At 47.0% G+C, this 21,189-nt stretch overlaps 2 protein-coding genes across 4 annotated transcripts in view; one reads left to right on the forward strand and one right to left on the reverse strand.

Moving 5' to 3' along the window:
* Positions 1–1,798: 1,798 nt before the first annotated feature.
* TAC4 (tachykinin precursor 4) lies at positions 1,799–9,975 on the forward strand. Of its 3 annotated transcripts, XR_002123546.1 has the most exons (5): positions 1,799–2,037; positions 5,134–5,227; positions 6,840–6,872; positions 7,632–7,734; positions 8,806–9,975. XR_002123546.1 is itself a non-coding variant. In XM_019638506.1 (4 exons), exons 1-4 carry the CDS (start codon positions 1,921–1,923, stop codon positions 7,685–7,687), a joined length of 300 nt encoding a protein of 99 aa, XP_019494051.1. In that variant the 5' UTR covers positions 1,799–1,920; the 3' UTR covers positions 7,688–9,975. The 3 variants fall into 3 exon arrangements, 2 of the variants coding, with proteins under 2 accessions (XP_019494051.1, XP_019494052.1); XM_019638506.1 differs by having other exon boundaries at positions 7,632–9,975; XM_019638507.1 differs by lacking the exon at positions 7,632–7,734.
* Positions 9,976–16,544: 6,569 nt separating this feature from the next.
* The window catches only part of KAT7 (lysine acetyltransferase 7), a 21,905-nt gene continuing 17,260 nt past the window's right edge, over positions 16,545–21,189 (reverse strand). The window contains exons 5-7 of the mRNA XM_019638662.1: positions 19,568–19,714; positions 18,850–18,956; positions 16,545–18,215 (exon numbers count right to left, since the gene is read on the reverse strand). Coding sequence (XP_019494207.1) covers positions 18,114–18,215; positions 18,850–18,956; positions 19,568–19,714 — 356 coding nt within the window. The 3' untranslated portion in view covers positions 16,545–18,113. The remainder of the gene's footprint in view (positions 18,216–18,849; positions 18,957–19,567; positions 19,715–21,189) is intronic.

Raw genomic sequence — 21,189 nt, forward strand, 5'->3', positions numbered from 1 at the left:
CCTGGACTCAAAGTAGCTGCAGATTTCTTAAGGACCTACTGTGTGCCCAGCACACACGTATGCCAGCCCCACTCTCAGAGAGCTCACGGCATCATCAACTACCACATGGCAGACTAGCAGGGCTGCCCTCAGCCCAGCTGGCTCCTCTGGGGAAAAACAGAGCAAAGCACCTTCTTTCAGGGCTGTGTAGCCTGGTACCAGGCTGTGCTCAGTGAGCAGAGGAAAAGCTGGGTTTCCCTCCATTCACCCCCTCGGCAGCTTCCTCTGTGCTGGACACAACCTGCACGCACATCCTCTCGCTGCAGCCTGTGCAGATAGATGGCTTATATCCCAGAACTGCAAAAGATGTAAGTGGGAGATACTGGGAAAGGCCAGGAAAGGAGCCAAATCATTCTTGCTTGAGTTAGGAATAGAGACAGAAAAAAATCTACTGAGGAGGTGACCATTAAGCTGGACCTTGAAGGATGGGTGGGAGTTCACCAGGTAGAAAGGGAGGTCCAGGCAGAGGCAACAGCCAAGGCCAAAGCATAGGAGAAATCGCAGCCTTTCCTGGGAGCAGGGGATACAGCGTGTGTGCGTGTGTGCGCGCGCGCACGGGGAATGGCTTCAGGGCAGACTGGGAAGGGGGTATGCCATTCCCTTGCAATGGCTGAACACAGCTTATCTGCCAACCAGAGGTCTTCTCTCCTGGACTGTGAGATGCTGTAGGACAGAGATGGCAAGTTATTCATCTTCTGTGGCCCAGTGCCTCACCCAATGTCAATAATTATAACAGTATTAATAGTTAACGGGTATTAAATATTTACTATCACACACTGTGCTAAGTGCCCCACATGCATTATCTCATTTCATCCTCAAACAACTTTGGAAATAAGTGCTATTATTAATCCTGTTTTACAGGTAGGGATTCTAAGGCTTGGAGGGGCTAAGTAATGTGCCTGAGGTCACATAGCTATTTAGTGGTGGGGCTAGGAGTGGAATTCAGGTCTCTGACCTCAGGATCCTTGTTCTACACTGATGGATAGATGGATGGATGGGTGGGTGGGTGGGTAAATGGGAGACAGGGAGGAACTAAGTGAAGAAGGGCCTTGAATGCCATCTTAGGGAGCTTGAACTTTATGCCAAGGGCAAGGGGAGAGGTTGGGAAGCTGTAAGCAAGGAGAAACAGAACAGATTAGGGCTTTAGAAAGATCGCTTTGGCAACAGTGGGGTGATATTTAGAGCTGACACTTAAGCAGGAAGCCATTTTTCTGGCAGATCCCAATTCCCACTTGTGAGGAGCCTCAGAAGTTACTCCTCCTAGGTCAAGACCTGTTTTCTAGGCAGAAATGGGAATTACTGATAGAGGGGAATGCTGAGCAAGGAGGGCTCAGTGACGGGAAGGGGAGACAGTGATGGAATACTGGCTAGGTTCTGGAGAAAGGCCTCTTATAGGGGATAAGACAGAGTACAAGGGAGGTGCCACAGTCCCTCTCCCTATTCCCAGGATGACAACGGCCCCTGGGGCTTCCAGCCAGGAAGCTGTAAGCGCCAGATGCCACACACTGCCCCATTGTGCACCTGCCACTGGAGAGAATGCAGCCAAAGGTGAGGCAGCTGTTGCATCAGAGCACTAAGCCCTGGGATCAAGTGCTGAGGGGGCGGTGGGTGGGAGAGGTCAGGTTCCTCCTCTGGGCATCCTGATATTATCGGCCTATCCAACCAGGGAGGGTGGGGAGTCACAGGAAATGTCCCAGGGTGGGGGAGGGGGGAGGGTTAGATAAGCTGGAGGAAGAAGTGGAGTAGCTGGAAGGACAGAGAACAGGTGGAGCTTCCCTCACCTACAGGAAAGGAGCCAGAGGGAGGACTGGGCTTGCTGGAGGCAGAGTCGTCAGGCTGAGAGGGACTCCCAGAGGGTCCCAGCACAGAGCAGCACTCACTATGCTGTGCTGCCTCACCCTGCTTCTCCTGATGGGGCTGTCTGCATGCACTGCGGCAGGTGACGAGGAACGGGCACTCAGCACTGAAGCAGGGTCTTTGGTAACCATGACCCTGGAGGTAACTTTGGGGAGAGGCAGGGGATGAGCCATGGTCGGTCAAGGGGGCTGAAGATCCCTTCTGTGGCTGCCAGGAGAGCAGGCTGTACACTGCAAGGCAGGCTGTGTGACTCCCCTCTGTAGGTAGGTTCAAGGCCATGGCCCCTGGCCTGACTGAACTCCAAAGGGGCACATGGGAGTGAGACAGTGAGTGAGAGAGTGAAAGGGAGAGTGAGCGAGAGTGGGAGAGAGAGGGAGAGTTTTTATTTAATATTTATTTAACATACAATATGTCCTAAATGATTTATAAACATTCACCCATTTAATCCTCATATCAACCTTGTGGGGAAGGTACCATTAGTAGTCCCATTTCACAGATAAGGAAAGTGAGGCACAGAGAAGTCAACTAGTTTGTCCAAGGTTATGCTGCTTCAAAACCACAGCTGCCTACCCTGCCCAAGGTCTGACTGTATGTACCTGTGCATCAGAGGACATTTTCCAGAATTTCATGGGGGTCAACTTGGGGCAGGATCAATGTTTTGTCTCACATGTAGAAACTCATTTCCTGACAAGTACTGGTTTAATTACCAGTCTCTTCTATTAGACTGACCTGAGTGCTGTCACTTGGGGAGAAATCTAGAAGTTAGAGGCCCAGCATCTGCGCCCCATCCCATCTTCTCGGAGAGACAAAGGTCCTGACCTTGGGGAGCTTTTAATCAGACAAGGGGGAGAGGCCAACAGACCAGAGGTAGCAGGACCAGTGCTCCAGAAAGCTTCCAGGAGAGCAGACAGTGGGATAAAGCTGAATCTGGTTACTCCCAGTCCCAGGATGGTGAGGACCCTGGGGTCACAGGTACAGCCATCGAAGGAAAAGCCATCCGTGGTGGGTTCCCTTCCTGGTTTGTCTGAATGTGGAAATGCGTGCAGTTGAGAAGACAGCAGGATGGGGAGACCCGGGTTCAAATCTCAACTTCTCCATTGACTCCATGTGACCTTGGAAAGGTCACAGCTACTTTCTGGACATCAGTTTCCACACCTGTAACATGGCGGGTGGGGAGGAGGGGAGATGGTTCCCAGAATATTTTTAAAGTTTTGTGGAGTCAGGGGACCTGGCCCAGGCACAGGAAAACAAATCTGTGAGGGGGAGCTTTCTACGCAGCCACACAGGAAAAGCATCAACTTCAAATGGTGCTGCTGGGCTTTCCACCTGCAAGTACCTCACCCTGTAGGTGCGTCTACTTATTCTCCTTTCACTCTCATTCACAATAACATCCTGCTGCTTTCCGAGACACAGGGCTTGGAATACAGGAACCATTAATATGAGTGAGGTGACAGAAGGGATGGTGGCACTGTCAGGGATGGTTTGATCACCTCCCTAGCTCTCGGGGCTCCCCACCTGCACGTATCCCTGGAGCGGGGGATTTGGGTTAAATGGATAAGGAGAGGGCTGCAGGTGGGGGCAGGAGTTCTTCCTGAGTGGAAGGGAAGGATGCCTCCTAACGGACCCCCAGAAACCCAGTGGGCGGGAGAAGGGTGAGTCTTATTTTATAAATAGCCATTCTCTCCAGCTTGCTTTTGAAGGCTGCCTTTTACCAAGCCAAAGTGGTTTTCATGAGCTTTTCAGAAATGGGCCCAAATCTCCAGAGACTTTTCTGGTTCGTGGCCAGCCTAGGCGACTGCAGCCTGAGACAGCTGCCCCAGCCACTGACGTCTTGGGGGGAAGACAGATTGGAAGGGACTGTTATTAGTCCAAGGCTTAGAAAACAATTCACTTCTGGTCCCAGAAGTTGGTATGGGATGAACTGTAAGAGACATAGGGGTTTCCTCTGCACCCCAGCCAAGTCCCTGCTGGTCCCCAGAGCTACAGCGCTGCCCCTGGGGGAACTGGGGATGGGAGAGGGAGCCCTGACCCCACCCCAGCTCCCAGCCTCCTGGCAGACAGCTTTGTTCCTCTGGAGCTCTGTTTGCCTGTCTTCAGCCTCCCTGGAAAAGGAGACCCCATCTTCTTCCCTCTTCCCAGACTGTCAGAGAAAGGGCCCCGGATATCCCACATGTGCTGAGCGCCTGTGTATGTCAGACTCTGTGCCAGGTACTGGGAATGCAGAGAGGTGAAGACGGTCTAATAACTGTCGCCCACTGTCACTCTCTCCACCAGGAAGCCTCTCTCCCTCTCAGCAGAGCTGAGTGGACCCTTCTTCAGGAACTCCGGTTAAGGCCAGGGAGGGAGGGTACTTTGGCCAAGGTCACAAAGGCTAATGGAGGAATGAGAAAATCCATAGCTCTTGGACCAGAACTTTCGGATCAGCTCAAGGATGAACATGTCTTTGCCTAGGGTAGTGGCCTTGACCCCAGGCCACATGCCATGTCCCTCCTGGGAGGCCCGGGCTTTAGAGCAGGGTAAATCTGAGACAATGGGGGGAATGCTGGGGGAGGGGAGGAGAGCAGAGTCAGAGTGGGGCTGAGGAGGAAGCAGTGTCACCTTGCCTACTGGGTGCCACCCTGAGTCCACCCGCTGCCCCCTTCTTGTCTATAGTGGAGACATTTCCCAAGATGCAGCAGAACCCAAGCTCTGGAGTCAGACTTCCTGAGTTGCAATCCTGGTCCTGCCACTTCCTGTGTGGCCTTGGACAAGCCTCTAGACCTCCTTAAGTCTCAGTTTCCTTATCTGTAAAGTAGGGATAACTCACAGTCCCTACTTCATAGGGTGATTGTAAAGAGTAAATGAGGTTATGACTATTGTGTTTGAGCCTTTGAGCCAGATGACCTGGGTTCAAGTTCTGGCTCCATCTCTCATTTCCTAGCTGGTGACCTTGGACAAATTATTTAATCTCTCTGTGCCTCGGTGTTTTCGTCTATAAAATGCTGACAGTAATAGGACTTACTTCATGGGGTTTTGGTGAGGATGAAATGAATAAAGTGCTAAGAATACTACCAGGAACATAGTAGGTGAAATGTTAGCTATTATTACTGTACACAGTATTGTGTAAAATATGCAAAAGGACCCAGTGCCAGCACAGAGCAAGTGCTGTCGAGGCTGTTCTGGCTCAGGCCGCCCTCCCTATCTCCTCGCCAGCCTTCCCCCAACTCTAACTCTAAGGAACTCTCTCTGCTTCTTCAGGAAGGTGTGGTCCCCAGCATTCAGCTCCAGCTTCAGGAGGTGAAGAGGGGCAAAGCGAGCCAGTTCTTTGGGCTGATGGGGAAACAGGTAGGAGGTGAGTGACAAAGGTAGGCGGGTGCCCAGCCCACAGTGGTTCTGTGACACCAAGCAGGGGCCCTAGTTTAAAGCCCAGGACTCAGAGTCCATTCATTTCTCCAGGCCAGCGGGGCTCACTCGTGCAGTGGGGTGGAGAGGGTGCCCATATAAATGATCATCCAAACCAGAACACATTGGAGAGTGTTAATTACGTCTGGCAACAGGTGTAAACCAGGGCTGTCTCTGGAATATGGGGAGTATGGTCACCCTAAGTAAGGGTGGGGGCAAATGCTTTGCACCCGCTGGTGCCCTTACCTTCAATACTACGGATGACTTTGGAGAGTGGGAGTGGCTACAGAGCAGCGTCTAGATGTGAGCGAAGCCACAGACCAAGCTTTCTAGTTGATTTTGTTTGTTTCAAATAGAATGATTAAAATGAAACTGTGTTCCCTGGGGGCACGCTCAATGCAGGAGTCACGTCCTAGGGGAAGAAGGAGAACATAGTCCAGACAGAGAGCAGTTGTCTCTTTCTTACTGTCAACATTATTTATATATATATATATATATATATATATATATATATATATATATTTTTTTTTTTTTTTAAGTGAGGATAGGAAGGACTTGGCACTTTTATACCCTATTTGGAGGACAAGTTGACAATGGCCATCAAAGTTGGAAATGTGCATACCTTTTGACCAAGTCTCACTTCAGGGAACCTATCAAATGGAAATGTTGTTGATACACGAAACCTGAGATATTTGTACCAGACTGTTCATTGCCAACTTGTCTGTAATAGCAAGAATTTGGAAAGAACATAAAAACCATCACCAGGGAAATAAATGGTCAAAATATATTCGGTGCATCCATAGCCTTTGTGGCTGTTAGAAAGGATGAGGCAGCTCTATGGAAAGATATGGAAAAATCTCCAAGATATTGGTTAGGTGGGGAAGCAAGTTATATAATAATATGTATGCTAGGAACCTACTCGTTTAAAAAAACAACATACTTACATATACATACAAATGCACAGGAAAAGTTCTAGAAGGATAAATATCAAACTGTCAACAGTGGTTACATCTAGGATAGGAGGTGGAGGTGAGGGACAGACTAAAGAGGGACTTTAATTTTTACTGTACAAGCCTCTACATGACTTGTTTTTATAGTGCACTTGTATATGCATATAAAACCAGAGAAGACCAACTTGTGACCAAACTCTTTTGGCCTTAGAGTTTTGAACTGGGCCATTTCAGAGTTCTCGTCCAAATCCAACAACCCATAAGCAGGGGATGAGGGTGTAAGAGAAATATTTATTGGGCACCTACTATGCTCACATGTGATTAAATCTCACAATATCCCCTTCACCACCAGCAGGGAAACTAAGGTTCAGATAGGTTAAATGCTTTCCCCAGGATGCCCAGCTGGTGCCAGGTGCCAATGATGTCCCACCCCACCCTGCCTCCTAGTAGGAGCAGCCAAGTGGCTCAGTCACACGAGGACAATGCGGAATGCCTGGAGTGTCACTGAAGATCCACCACAGGCATCGAACCCCAAAGAGCCATAAGCCCTTCCCGGCTCACCTAGCCCCCAAGGAAGTGGTGCAGCCCTCATTCCTTCTTTCTTTCTCCCAGGAATACCTCCTATCCAGCCAGAGAGAAAAGCGGGTAAGTGTTGTCCAAACCTTCCCCATGGCATGCTCCCTGGGGAGGGCTGAGGTGTCCTGGCCACGAAGTCAGGGAGGTCGGGGGAGCAGCTCTGGCCAGGGGCACACACGCCAGGCTGGCATTGCTGAGGGTGGGGCCAGTGTGGTTTGGCCATTCGCTTGGCTTCCTGGTTGCTTCCTCAGAAAGGGGGGGGGGGTGTCTTTGCATGACTAGGAATCAGGTGCAGGGATAAATCCAGTTCTGCCCAAAGTTTAAAATTACCCTGGGTCTAATGCCTGGAATTGGAAAAACCAATCAATCCATTCCCTGCCTTGCATCCTCAAGGCTCTTAAAAGTACAAATCTGAGCAGCCAGTACCCTGCCTAAAATCCTTTGGTGAAAAGAGAAAAACCAAAAGAAAACCAACCAACCTTTACTTTACCCCCACCCCGGCTCGCTCCCGGTGTTCTCAGGATCAAGTCCAATGTTCTAAGGACTTACCACATCCTCCCAGGCTGCCCTCCTTTCCTGACCGCCTGCCCTACCTGGATGGAGCTTGTGTCCATGGCCTGGGCATGATGCTCACCTTGGCACTGCACTGTCCAGCTGGGCCGGTCACATGGCTGGGGTCCCCACAGTGGGACCCCACAGGTCTGCCATCTCCTCTGTATCCCCAACACAGTCCCAGTTCTGGCCCATCCCTGCCCTTCTTGGTTCCTAAGACAGCCTTCCTCTGCTGCACTCACTTTCTTTGCTCTCTCTCCATCACTGGGGCATCAGTGAGGACAGAAGGTCCCAGACCTCTTGCAGGGGAGAGGACCACCTACAGAACATAGATGGGAGCATCTAGTGGACGGCAAGGGCATCATGAGAAAGTGCCCAGGTACTTTGCTGCCAGTCTCCAGGATGGGGGCCAGACAGCAGGCAGAGGCCCCACAGAAGAAAGCAGTCGAGGTACAGGGAAGTGGTCCTTTTGATGATCCAAGCCTTAAACAGCTGCAGCCCTGCAACTGCACCCTCTCCATCCCTCACACCCCCAGGTACACTCTGCTCCCCTCTCCGGGCCAGCTGAAGCCACAGATAATGAGGTTTTCCAGATCCTGGAGCACCCCCCTTATTCCCTCTCATTAGAAAGTCGTGCCTTTAGTTTTTTATTTTCTGTCTTCAGTAATCGTAAAGAAGTGAAAACCGCCCAGGAAGAGTAACACCCCAAGCAGTTATCAGCCAACACCACACCTCAAATAGGGTCCATGGGGAAAATGTCAAAAGCTCAAGCCAGCCAACACGAGGAAGGGGGGCATAGGAGGTGGGGGGCGGGCGTCCCAGCCTGTCAGAGATCCTGAGCTCCAGTCTGCCTTCCCACGGAGCTGCAAACTTTGGCCCCCGCCCCTCATTTTCCTGATAGAACACCTACTCCTTCCAACATAGGCTCTTGGGAATAAAGGGCAAGTCCTCTATTTTCTCCCGGGAGTTTTTCCAAAGTGTTTGAGCCATTCCATTTGAGGGACCATGGCAGTCACCCCAGTACCAAAATGGAAATGTCCCTCCATGCAGTGTGGACAGGAAGCTTAGAAGTCATTTTTCAGAGATGAAAAGCAACTTGCCCAGTCAGTGCGCTAACAGAGCCAGGACTAAAAGCTGTCTCCTGTTTCCTAGTCCACGGTACTTTCCACATTCCCAGGAGGGCTTTTGGGATTTTGAATCCTGGATTACCACTTCCCTTCCTTTAGAGAATAACTGAGGGTTGGCCCTGTCCATGCTCTGGAGGTGTGCACGATTGAATAATGGAAGATATGGCAGATGAGCCTGTAATTTGATTGTCCTAGATATCTACAGTCAGAGAAACATGAGTCAGGGAAACGGAGGGCCCTTGAGTGGGTGACGAGGGAAGGTTTCCAATGGGCGGAGGAGCCAGGCAAGGCTCTCCTAACCACCATCCATGTCCTTTTCTCAGGGAGAGCGGATGAGGACCACGGGTCAGAGTGAGAGCCCCCACAGCACACTTCCCAGAGGATGAAACCCCTTCTCCATACCTGGATGTTACAGCTGGCCAGTCGGCCAGGCCAACTCTTCTCCATGTGTCCTGTGCTCAGCATTGGGGTGTCCCACCAGGCCCACACTGAACACAGTGGGGTTCCTTCCAGGACTCTGGGTCTCAAGCAGCGGTTGTCCATAAATGTGCACTGTTGTCCCATTCGCAAGCTGGGGTGGTGACCTTGCCCTCCCAAGGCACTCAGGGCTCTTTTATTTCACTGCATAGCAGGATTGAGTCTCACCCACTTCTCTATCACCTGTGCCCAGAACACAGTAGGGGCTCAATAAATGAATGAATCGTGAATAGCGTCTTCTCTGATACAGGGTAGAGGGCAGGACATGCCATGGTTTGGCATGTTAGCAGACCAGGCCTTTTCCAGAATTGCCAAGGGGAAATACTAAACAGCCCTGGTCCCTACCCTTGGGTGGGAAAACAGGCTTGGGACATAGCTAAGGACACCAGTCCCAGCCTGAAAGCAGACACCCTTTTCCTACCCACAATCATGATCTCAAGGATCCAAATAGAATTGGGTCCCAGATGCTTCAATTTTCATGCATAAGGCAAATGGCTTTGCTTCTGGGACAGCCAGTCATTCTTGGGCACTGGGGAGAGCTCCAAAGGAATTCAAGTTCCCACCCTCAGGGAACCCCCAGTCTGCTGGGGAGACCACTGTCCCCGCTCCAGTGGTTTATAGGCAGGCAGGGCACAGAGGACCCAGGATGCTTAGAAAGAGGCACAGCCAGAATGAAGCCCTAGAGGGCACACTTAGGTAAAAAAAATCAAGGTTTTGAAAGGAATGAAATGGGAGCTTTGTGGGTTCAGCATTGAAGTTCATTAACTCACTAGGTTATGTAACACTTCTCTGTACCTCTCGCCCCAAAAAGGAAATGGGTTAGAAGTGCTGGGGGTGTCTGATTTTTTTTGGAGGGGAGGGGACCTAAGCTGTTTACAAGGAAGGGAAGACGGGGAAGGCCTTGGTGGAGAGGGCAGGCCCTTCATCTGGTGTCAGGGGTTGTAGACAGCAGAGGCCTCAAAGGAGAGGTCAGTGCCGACCCAACCAGCAAGATCCTTCTATTGGGTTGTCAGCAAAGTCATGACGCATTTTTGCAACAAAAAACATATAAAAAATACGTCAGGACTTTTCTGACAATATTAGACCAGTGGTTCAACAGTCTCTCTTAAGACAGGCTATCGCCAAGCCCTGAATAAACCTCAGGCCTCTTCATTCTCACCAAACCCGTATCCAGTGAGAATGTACAAGGCCTCTTCTGACACCACTGCAGAACTTCCCCGTTAATGAATTTCTCATTCCATCCACTCCTGACCTCCTGACACACCAGTCATTCCTGCTGTCTCCCCCACCTCACCCCACCCAGTGCTGTGGTCGGCCCCAACAGGTGGTTCACTAATAACCCGACTGGAAGGCTCAGCAAAGAGGGGTCAAGATTTTATTCCTGTGTTTGAAGTTTGGGACATTTAGGAAAAACTAAATTCACAAAAGATCTAATAAGTTCACTGTACGCGTATATGCCAGCACTTCACTGGGAATTCACATCGGACTGGGAATAGGGAAAAAATATGAGGCTGGGATTTGCCCTTGAACAACTAACAACCTTGGAGGGGAGTTGAGGTGGACTGTGTGCAAAGGCCACACCTGCTCTCCAATCATCCTCAAATGCACCACGTTTTCTTCCCACTCTGGTGCATTCTTACTCAGAAGTCAATGTCTCTGTATAGCGTCCCCGGCTCAGGAAGCAACCACTGGCTCCCTTCTCCAAGTTTCTGAAGCACCTTGCACATTTTTCCATAAACAGAACTTAATATATGCTGCTGTTAGAATGGTTTATCTCCTCAAAAGGGTTTCTCAGGTACACAAATCACATGGTATCTTTACCCCAGCGCCAACAATAGTGCTTGGCATCTGTTTTGACAAAGGACTCACATTTCCTGTCCTCAAGGAGTCTATCTCTTTTAGAAAGCCATGAAGGAGCCAAACTTAATACAACTGAAATAAATAATAGCAGCTACCACTTATTGAACATATATTCCGTAGTTCTCAAACATTCCCAAACACTGAACTCAACCTACTGCCTCAAAGCTCCTCCTGTCTTACAAAAAGCACCTCCATGTACCCAGCTGCCCAAGCCAGAAACCTGGGGATTACCCCTGTATTCCTCACTCTCCACATCTAATAGATCCTAGTTGTTGGTTCTTCCAAAATCTCAAATTCATCTTCTTGCCACCCACCTTCCCTACCACCATTAATACAAGCCACTCTCACCCATTGCCTAGAGGACAGCAGCTTCCTTACAGACCCCTCCTTGTTTCCTTCTCTACCCAGAGCATGGCCTTTTAAAATGGGAAATCAGACCATGTCCCATTCTACCCCCTACTGGCCAGTTCATGGTTTCCTAGGATAAACCCTCCATTCTTGTGGAGGCCTCCAAGGCCCCGTGCTCTCTGGCCCTTCCCCCTCAACTGCTTCACCATCACCAGGCTCTCAGGCCCTCAGGCACACCACACCTGCCTCAGGCGCTCCTGTCTGAACACTGCCCCAGCCCTTCCATCCCTCCACTCCTCCCTTGGCTAACTCATCTTTCAGGTTCCAGAATAAAGGCCCTTCCTGACAGGGTTTCCTTGATAACCAGGCTCAACTAGTTCCCTCCAGTTATACTTAACTTATCTCTCATCCTTTTCCATTCATAGTACTGATCACAATTAGTCATCAGAGTCTCCTCCAGGAGACTGCAAATTCCAGTTTGTGCACCACTAATACCCAGCTCCCAGATCCTCCATGAAAAAAAACATCCACACCAGGCATCCAGCAAGATAATCTACCTTCACAATTCCTTTCCTCATTCTGCAGATGCTTCAAGCTACACAGAAAACGGGAGCGACGGGATGTGAGCCAAGCACCTTCACTGCCCTCAGCCCCTCCGCTTACCTGGTCTATGCCATCATCATACAGACCAGTCCCAGGGGGGGATTACGAAAGAGTTCACAAGGAATCCCTTTTTAGCTGGGCCTATTTGAATAGACAGGAAAGAAACTTCCCAGTGTCTGCCCCCCACAGCGTACTGGTCTCTCAAGAAGCACCTTCCAGAACAACCCACTTGAGGAAATGTTACTCTGTCTCCATCCTGGAAATTCCAAGGAAGACTGTGAAAAACCCTGAGTCAAGAAACATACTGATACGATACTCAGACTCGGTGTTTTCCCAGAACCCTTTTAGCCCATACTTTGTGTTTAATGGGACACACTTTAGGGAATGGAGAAGGAAGGCTCTCCCAATAGAAATAGGGAAGGGGAGGCTTCTATGTGGGGGAATGATGAAAGGTATGTAGTTTGAGTCAGTTTATGGAAAGACGGGAAAGCCAGAACAAATGTGAACTTAATCCAATGAACTGGGAAGCCAGAGGAATTCTTAAGCAGGAAAGTGATGAGCCATGTCACTTTATATAGCACAATCCTCACTTTTCCTGATCTACCTCCGTAAGAATTCCAAGGCCAGGCAGGGACCTCAGAAGCAATGACTGACAAGCTGAGAGGTGCTGAACAACAAAACGGGTTGAGCTGGCTATGAAGTTGCCATTATATAGAACGCGGACGGTGGAGCTACACAAGGTGGTGGCCCTCCTCTGGGCACATCTGGTTCCCAGTCACAGGAAATCGATTAATGGGACCTACAAGGCCAAACCAAATTCCAGCCCTTTAGTTTCACTTACTCACTGTTGTGTATCAAACCATCCTAAAACAATGGCTTAAAACCAATGATTTCTCATGACTCTCTAGGTTGGCAAGACTCTGCTGGACGTTTCTTTGATTTCATGTGGTATCAGCAGGGGTCACTCAAGGAGGCTGCATTCGGCTGGGAGCGTAACGGTTGGGTTTTTGGTGCTACGGGCTGGAGCATCTCGGTTCTCCTACACCTGGCCTCTCCTATCCGGCCCCTCACAAAAATACACTCAGTTGAGTTCAAGCTTCTGGTTTGGAAACGTTTCAGCTGGGTTTTCAAAAGCAAAAGTGGAAGCTGCCAGAATATTACTTCTGCCACATTCAATTAGTCAAAGTCCAGCCCACACAAAAGAATGAAAAACAGACCTTATGGGAAGGAGCAGTGCACATGTCCAGTGATGAGACAAACTGCTGGCGGTCATCTCTGGAGATGATCCACCACAACCACACCTTTTTTTTTTTTGGTGAGAAAAGAGTGTAGGTTTCTAATAACTTTGAAACAGAGTAAATAGAAGGTGAGCTATTCCCAGATACAAACACCCAGTCAAGAAGACGGGCTTCTTGGAATGAACGTGACTTGTCTAGAATACCTCACATAGAGCATGTGAGGAGCAACGAAGTCAAAGTTGCACAATAGCACAGGTTATGTTCTCCTCTGGGCACAAACCAAACCCCAAACCCTGAAATGGTGGCCGCATGACTTACATCTAAAGGTATTGCACAAGACAAAGATGAGCTGATATTTCAGCACCAGGCAGGCACATTATTCATCACTGGGCAGTCCTTTGTTTCCTTCTTAGTGACATTTATTGACACTTTGTTGAAGAGACCACAAAGGAAGTGGGCAATTATCCTGCCCCCAACAGCAGGAAACGGTCTGGAAGAGGCTGTCCTACAAGTTTGTAGCACAAAGTGCTGAAATTAAAACCAGTGGAGATCCAATTCTGTAATTCCATGATCCCAATGCATAGCCAAAGGCACTTTCTAGAATTCCTAGCATACTTCACATATTTAGCAAAAGAATTTTCACTTTCTTACCCCAAAACCCAGTCCAGTATTTTGCACATATGTGCACCTGTGAGGCCACGAAGAAGGAAAGGAACTTTGAGGGGCAAGGTGAGCCTGGTCTCCCTAGCTGTCACTCTCCCTCCCTCCATGGGGGGTTCTCTGAGCCCGCGCGCGCGCGCACACACAGAGCTAGCTGTGACAGAGGGCAGGCAGAAGGCAGGATTCCTGCTTTCTCGCTGGAGCTTTCTCAAACCAGAGTTTATTAACTCCACTCCAGGAATGGATTTTAAGGGTTCAATTTTTCAACTGTAGACAAATGTGTGCTTATTTCCATTATGTGCATAAAAAAAAAAATAGACCCGCTGAGCTGGCAGAGTGGCTCAGCTGGTTAAGAGCTCGCTTAAGAGTGTGAGCTCTGAGCAACAGCGGTTCGATTCCTAGCCCGAGCTGAGCTGCCAACGGGTGGCAGGATGGCCTAGCTAAAAAAAAAAAAAAAGACCTGATGTTTAGATTGTCAGAAGAAAAAAAAACTCAAGGATCACTGGTGAGCTATGCTGCGTGATCCTAACGCCTCATAAAAATGATGCTTCTTTAGTCATTTATCAACTGCTCTGCAGAAGGCAGGCATGTTTATGACTACCCTTGAAAAGTTACTAATGTACATCCAAAAAGCTCCTTTTCATTCATCTCATATTCCAGAAGGAATGTGTACTGTAAGCAAGCTGCTGTCTATTTTTCTATACTGGCTTTTCTTATGTAGTCCCAACCTTGTTCTGAACCTACTGGCTTCACATGAACTTTGAGGCCATTCCCAACCCCAGGCGGGCATCCTGCCCAGAACTACAGGGACAAACCAAAGCCGAGGACAAGTCAAAAGCATCGTCTTGCTATATAAAGGGTATACCATATTGTTAAAAATTACTTAATGACTCACTATTCCCTGGTGAGAAATGGAAAAACAGGCCAAGGCATTGGATGACTCACCAAAGCACTGTCAAAAAAGTATGGGATTTGGCATCAGAGAAGTGGGCTCTCACTGTTTCTGTAACCCAGCAGCAAGACCTCTGAGCCTCAAATTCTCTCATGTGGAAAAGGGATATAATACCCACCTTACAGTGGTGGTGTGGCACGGATGTGAAGGAAACCACGTAAGGGGACAGTGCTTACTAAACAGTTTACTCCTGAATCGGAAGAGCCAGAACAAGACACAACTCGACTTCCCAGCTGAGGTCTCTGGCCCCCGTCTGCTGCTTATAAAATCAATTTTGTCTGAAAGCTTTCACCAGTTTCACGTTTTACAATGGAAGCCACTAGAAGCATGGGGGCCTGTGGCTGAGGCAAGGAGATCTAACTAGAACAGAGAGGATGATTAATCATTAAGGAATTAAAGAAAAACGAGGAAGCAAATGGTAGATGGGAGAGTGTGGGTTCTCATGTTATAACAAAATCAGACATGGCTGCGTGCTGTCACCTTGAGCTCCAGGTTTCCTTCTGTAGAACCAGTGTGAATTTCTACTGCACGGGGCTAACAGGAGGGTCAAATGAGGCAGTGTGAAGGTACTCAGCACAGTGCCAAGCACACAGAAAGCAGTCAGCACATGCTAGGGCTCTTCTTCCTCCACAGAGTAAGTGCTTTCTTTAGAGGGTTTCAGGAGCTAGATCCAGGATTAACTCCTGACTTTTGCTCTTCTAATGAAGGATCCTAAGCAGCTGAGCTTCTTTTGTGCAAGTAAAAAATTCAGAGGGGATAGACAGTCTTACTGAAAGTAGCCAAGAAAGTGTAACTCTGTTCTTACACCTGTGACTTAAACCAGAGAAACCTTCCTTTTACAGCAGGTCCTTGAATAACATTTTATTCAAGGTCATTTCGTTATTTAATGAGACGCCATAGGAACTTAACTCGTTGATATGCATTAACCCATGGCACAATTGGCTTCGTTAAACATTTCACTTAGTTGCAGAACCTACTGCCAACATTAAATGAGGATGTACTATACTTCTAGGTGAAAGAAAAGGCATTGGTTATCAGTAGAGGCTTGGGACCCAGACGGTGTGCAAATCTTCAAGTGCCTTAACCTCTCACAGCATTCCATTCTCATGGTCAATTTACCTCCCCCAATTTGTTCAAAATGTTGCAGAGAGTCGAATTTCCCTTTGATGCAAATGTCTAGAACATGGAGCTCTGGGCACACATCATTCTAAGGCAAATGTTAGGAAGGGTCTTCTTATATAACCATAAGCTTCTCCTCATGCTGTTCCCCCCACCCCAAGTTACACACAGGACCCTAACCCTGCAGAGGACCCTATCTGCTGGGATAGGTTACCACTACTGGCCATGGTGAACAAAACCACCCCAGCAAATGCAATTTCCACCCTCCTCCTTTCCATCATACAGGTTAAGTGCCTGGCCTCCCTTTTCCTGCACTGGGTAAACGCTACAGGAAATTGCAGCTACTTTGAAAAAATCACTCAACCTCAGAGTCAATTAGAGGTGGTACTGCTCACTACTGGCCAATGAGCTTGGAGATGAGAAGGGATACAACTACTCCCACCTTCCCACAAGAATCAGTTGCACCCCACCTATCCTAATTTCCTGCTGGTTTCTTTGCCCTTAAAAATCAGAGGAAATGAGCTTTATGAAGGAATAATACTGACTAGTCATTGCTATGCATACCTATAATTTGGAAACAAAGTGAAGCAGAGAGTTTATTCCATCACCCAGACAAGTTCAGAGTAAGCACTCCCTCTATAGATAGCCTGTATCACAGAGAGAAAAAAAATTCTACGGCCACAAACCACATCCCTCAACAGTCAGTTCACTGCTAGAGAAAACAGATCCCAAGTGCATTTACTATTAGTAGCAGGTCAGCTGCACCATTTTCATACATAAATGAGAGCTCCTGGGTGAAACAGACTTGAGCAGAGAACATGCTTTATTAAGGAGTAGATATAGAACAGCACATTCTACCACATGTGGGGAAGGGTTAGCTTCTGTAAAAGGCCTTTACCCCTCAAGAAAACCCCGTGAAGTTGCTTTTGGATCAATTTTAACAGTGACACTGAAACTGGCAGGGAGCTGCCACCGAACATGCTTAAAATTAGCTCCCCCCAACCCACAGTGAATATAAGTAGTGTACAGAGATGACAAGAGAAAGGCACAAATGACCAGAGTCGGGATTGTGGTGAGGGCTCCACATGAAGACAGCAGTGTTGTAGACGACCAAGTTGGGAAGGGTGACATGTCATACATCAAAAGCTGCCCCAAGATAGCAGGTTATAATGGGCTAGAGAGAAATTAGAGGGAGCATCTCTTCCTTCACTTAAACACCAAAAATAGGAGACCAGAGAAGAGGGGGATAACGGCAAATCCCAAAAAGGAAGTGGAGGAGTTCTTGGAAGGGCATAAGCACTTTAGTCTTAGAGGGAGGGTGAGGCACTGTTGAAGAGAAGCAAACCTTGGCAGAGTGGCCATTCTGCCTTGTTGAGTCATGGGCCAAGATATGGAAGTAATTTTCAATCAGTTTCTACTTCTCCAAGGATGTTCAGACAAAACCAATGCAACTTATGTGGAAGTACAGGTGTGCTAGAGCAGACTGGTACTGCTGAACAGGTTTCTGCAGTTAATGAACCAAGTTAACATGCAGCATGAAAGGGAGAACTGGAAATTATTTTGGCACCTGCAAACGTAAAAAGGGGCAGGGAGTTATGAGAGAAGAAAACATTTACTACTGGGCACTTTCTGGTGAGGCAAAAAGTATTCATTCCCTTCCACCAAGACAAGGCCCACTACTCACTGGTGAACTCAATGCAAAATACAGAATCACTACCTCTTACTTCTTCTGACCAGCTCATCCAGAAAGATTATGTGCCATTACCAAGGCTAATTCCTGGGAGAGGCTTCAAATGTATTTGGCTCTGGTCAGCCTGATACTGATTAAAACAGGTCTCTCAATAAAACGGAGGAAAAAATTTAAAGTGAGATGAAACCTAAAGGGAACAGACCCTTCCCAGCACACACACTCAGAAGTGTTACCTCTTCCCTGCCCCTCCAAAAAACATATGTAAGGAACAACTGGCAAGGTCCCAGAAACCGTATTTGGAGGTCTGGTGACCAGGTGGGAAGAAGCACTATTACAAAGTTTAGAAGACAACACAATCTCATGGGGCTAGAGAACATGAGGAGAGAACCAGTGACTGGACAGGTACAGTACCAAACAGAACACCATGGGTCAGTGCTATGAGGGACCTTCACTCAAGTCTAATCTAGAGCCCATCCGGGCAACCTCACTGAGGCCGAAACAACAGTTCCTCAGAACCAGCGTCTGCAGTGTACATGAAGGTCGGAGCCAGGACAGTCCTGAGGGGGATGGCCTTCCCAAAGGATACTGTACTTGCCAATCACAAGAGCAACAGAAATGACAGACAGATCCCTAGGGTACGGATTCCTACTGCTGGGGTTCGCTGGCTCAGAGTAACAGGTCACTTTAAGTGCCCTTGGGAGGGGTCCATTTTAAACAGCTGGGATCCATGGTTTTATTGGAGTTGGATCTCTTGGCCTCTTTGGCTATCCACTCATCAATCAGGTCCTAGGGGAGAACAATGGGAAGAATTATACACATTCAAGTAAAATGTCTTTATAAATGGATTCCAAAATGATTGTTAGCAAAGAAGGAATCACCAAAGGTTTAATAATATACTAAGGTTTCAAATAGGTATAAAGAAGTTATCTTTAGATTTTAAAAATTCATCCCTAATCCATTTCTTCCTACGATGCCCTTAGTAAGACCTGAAAAATCATTTACCTCCCCTTAAGATACGTATGAGTCAACTAAAAAAATTTTTTTTAAATGGCATGAATTGAAATGGTATTTGTTAAAGGAATTCAAAACTAGTTCCACGAACCCTGGAGTTTATGAAGATTCCCCTTTACAGATGGGCAATTTTCTCCATCTAACAAAATCATGAAGTAACAGAAGTGCTGTGCAACATAAAGCTACTTAACTGGAGCCGCTTAAGTGTGTCATCCAAATTTGAGACAGCTTACAAAAAGCATCTGAGAAGGATAAAGGAGGAGGATAAGCCTAACGACTAAAGAAATGAAACCAAGTAAATGGTGCAGAGTCCACTCCTTTAAAAAGGTTACCTTTGGGGTGTGAGGGCCCTACTTTGCTCTGCTAGGCCTCAAGGGACATTCAGCAATGAGCTAATTAAAAACGTTACCTGTCTCTTTAAAACTAGGTGTTTTCCTTTCCAATACTTGAGCATCTGAAGAGCTTGCAGGGTGCTAACAATGTCCACAGGATTCACAGCCGTCTCCTGGCTAATTTCTGAAACATAAGAGCTACTGAGAACCCCGCCAAAGTGCAGACCCCCTTTATCAAGCCCGCCCAACCCCCCCACCCCCCCAATCCAAATGAACTTCAAATGGTTAGAATCTCTGATACATAAACTGTCCAGAAAGTTTATAAAGCATTCATGTGACCAGTCCAAATAAACTACGGAAGAGGGATATTAGAGCAAGAAACCATTCTTGGCCCCTTATAGAAATCAAGGTCAAAGACAGGTCACTAAATTCCTCTACCCTTGCATAACATACAGGGATGTTTTTGAAGTTCCTGTGTGTGCCAAAACTTGAAGAAGTTTTTCTTCATTTTTGACTTTTGTTAAAGAGTTAAAATGTTAGCAACCTGAGATTTGAGAAACCAAATCATATGACCAGTGCCAAGAGCCCAATGCTCTGAAATCCGTAGGCACTTTTCGTGAGGGTCTCTGCAGTGGCCCATATTCAGAGGGCCCTCTGTTCTCATTCCGATAAAACACAGAATGGGGCATTATCTCTGCAGGTTACAAAGCATGAACAGGGCCAAGTGGAAAAGTCAAAACATTCAGAGGAGCTAACATCCTAGGTAACAGCCATTCTAGCATGTCAAAAACCAACCTTTGATAGAAATCTCTTTTCCTTGGAAATTATGCAAGTAACGAAGAAGCACTTCTTTCCAGTAACTGCGATAGCTTATGAGCCCCAGATCTGAGAGTGGGCGTTCTGGAGAGCCGACTTTTTCTTCCACTTTGGAAAGCAAATAACCTGTCAGGGAACAAATACACAGACTTTTTCTAGCAACACTATATCTCATCCTAATAAAGAAGAACGTGCCAATATGGAAGAAGGTGTAAGTACAGTCTGCTTTGCAGTATGAGTTAGAGTCCAGTCAATTCCACTCATTCAATGGAATCCTTTGTGGCTATTTAGAGTAGGCTGCTTCTGTATAAGCAAAAGGGGAAAATGTGTATTTACATTTACTTATAATAGACATTAAAAAACTCTGGAAGGCTTCACTAGAAACTTGAATAACAATGGTTACCTGTGGGTGTGTTTGGAACAGGGTAGATAGGAACTGGGATGGGAAACCATTTCATTACACAGTTTTCTTATATTTTTCAAATTTTTGAGCTTTTAAGAATAGATTATCTCAATACCACCTATGTAGTGTGTGTGGAGGGGGGAGACCCAAATCTTATGAAACCTTTAGTACTAATATCTAACCATCCAACATTATGGGGATATAGTCAGCAAAATTCATACTCTGGAAAACTAACCTTTCTTCAACCAAAAAAAAAAAGATGGGACTGGGAGCTTTCAGATTAAAATTGATTTACAAACCAGCTAGCAATTCCAATATATCAATTCTATGTGGATTTGAGTAAAAAAAATGTTTTCTTTATAAATAACAAAATCACAAAATCAGGGAAATTTAAATACTATAATATATGATATTAAGAAATTTTTTTGGTGTTTTCTTCGGTGTAACAGACCTTATCTTTTAGGAGTATCAAAATACTTGAGGGTAGGAATATAGGTAAAACAAGACTGGCCATAAAATGGTAAACATTACAGGGGTTTTATTATACTATTATTCTACTTTTGTATATGGTAGAAAATGTCCACCAAATCAAGTTTACAAAATAGGTGTTACCGATTAAAGATACAGTCTCCCCTCCCCTCCCTTAGTGGATTATGCCACTTCCTCATTCATCTCTTCCCAGGCTGCTTAAAAATGACTTAACACTGAAAGGATTGGAAGGCTAATTCTAAGAATTCTAATGTTGACTAAAATGTCACAGGACAGTTAACACTGAATAGCATACAGTTGATTCTCCTTATTTACAGTAGTTATGTTCTATAAAGTCACCACGGACACTGAATTAGTAAACACTGAAACTCTGCTCCTAGGGAAATAGAGGTTTAGGTTTCTACAAGCCTCTGGTCATTTTCATCAATGAATCAATACATAACCTTGTTTGTGGATTTCTGTTTAACAGCACACCTTGTTTTATATTGTTGATTCAGTAACACTGAACTCATGGCCAACAGCACAATAACCTATGCCTGAATGAAGCCTGTTTGACACATTTTCCCTGTAAGGCATATTCTAGACAGTATTTCAGCATTACACTTAGGGTCCATTTAAAAACAACAACAGGGGCCGGCCGAGCGGCGCATTGGTTAAGAGCTAGCTTGGGATGCCAGAGGGCCCCGGTTTGGATCCCACATATGAGGGC

This window comes from Hipposideros armiger, unplaced genomic scaffold (assembly GCF_001890085.2).
Source record: "Hipposideros armiger isolate ML-2016 unplaced genomic scaffold, ASM189008v1 scaffold_40, whole genome shotgun sequence".
In the NCBI taxonomy this organism is placed as follows: Eukaryota; Metazoa; Chordata; class Mammalia; order Chiroptera; family Hipposideridae; genus Hipposideros; species Hipposideros armiger.

Coding starts and splice junctions, on each gene's coding strand:
- TAC4 (XM_019638506.1), top strand. CDS start 1,921: ATGCTGTGCTGCCTCACCCTGCTTCTCCTGATGGGGCTGTCTGCATGC. Junction 2,038..5,133: donor TGGTAACCATGACCCTGGAG/GTAACTTTGGGG, acceptor CTGCTTCTTCAG/GAAGGTGTGGTCCCCAGCAT. Junction 5,228..6,839: donor GATGGGGAAACAGGTAGGAG/GTGAGTGACAAA, acceptor TCTTTCTCCCAG/GAATACCTCCTATCCAGCCA.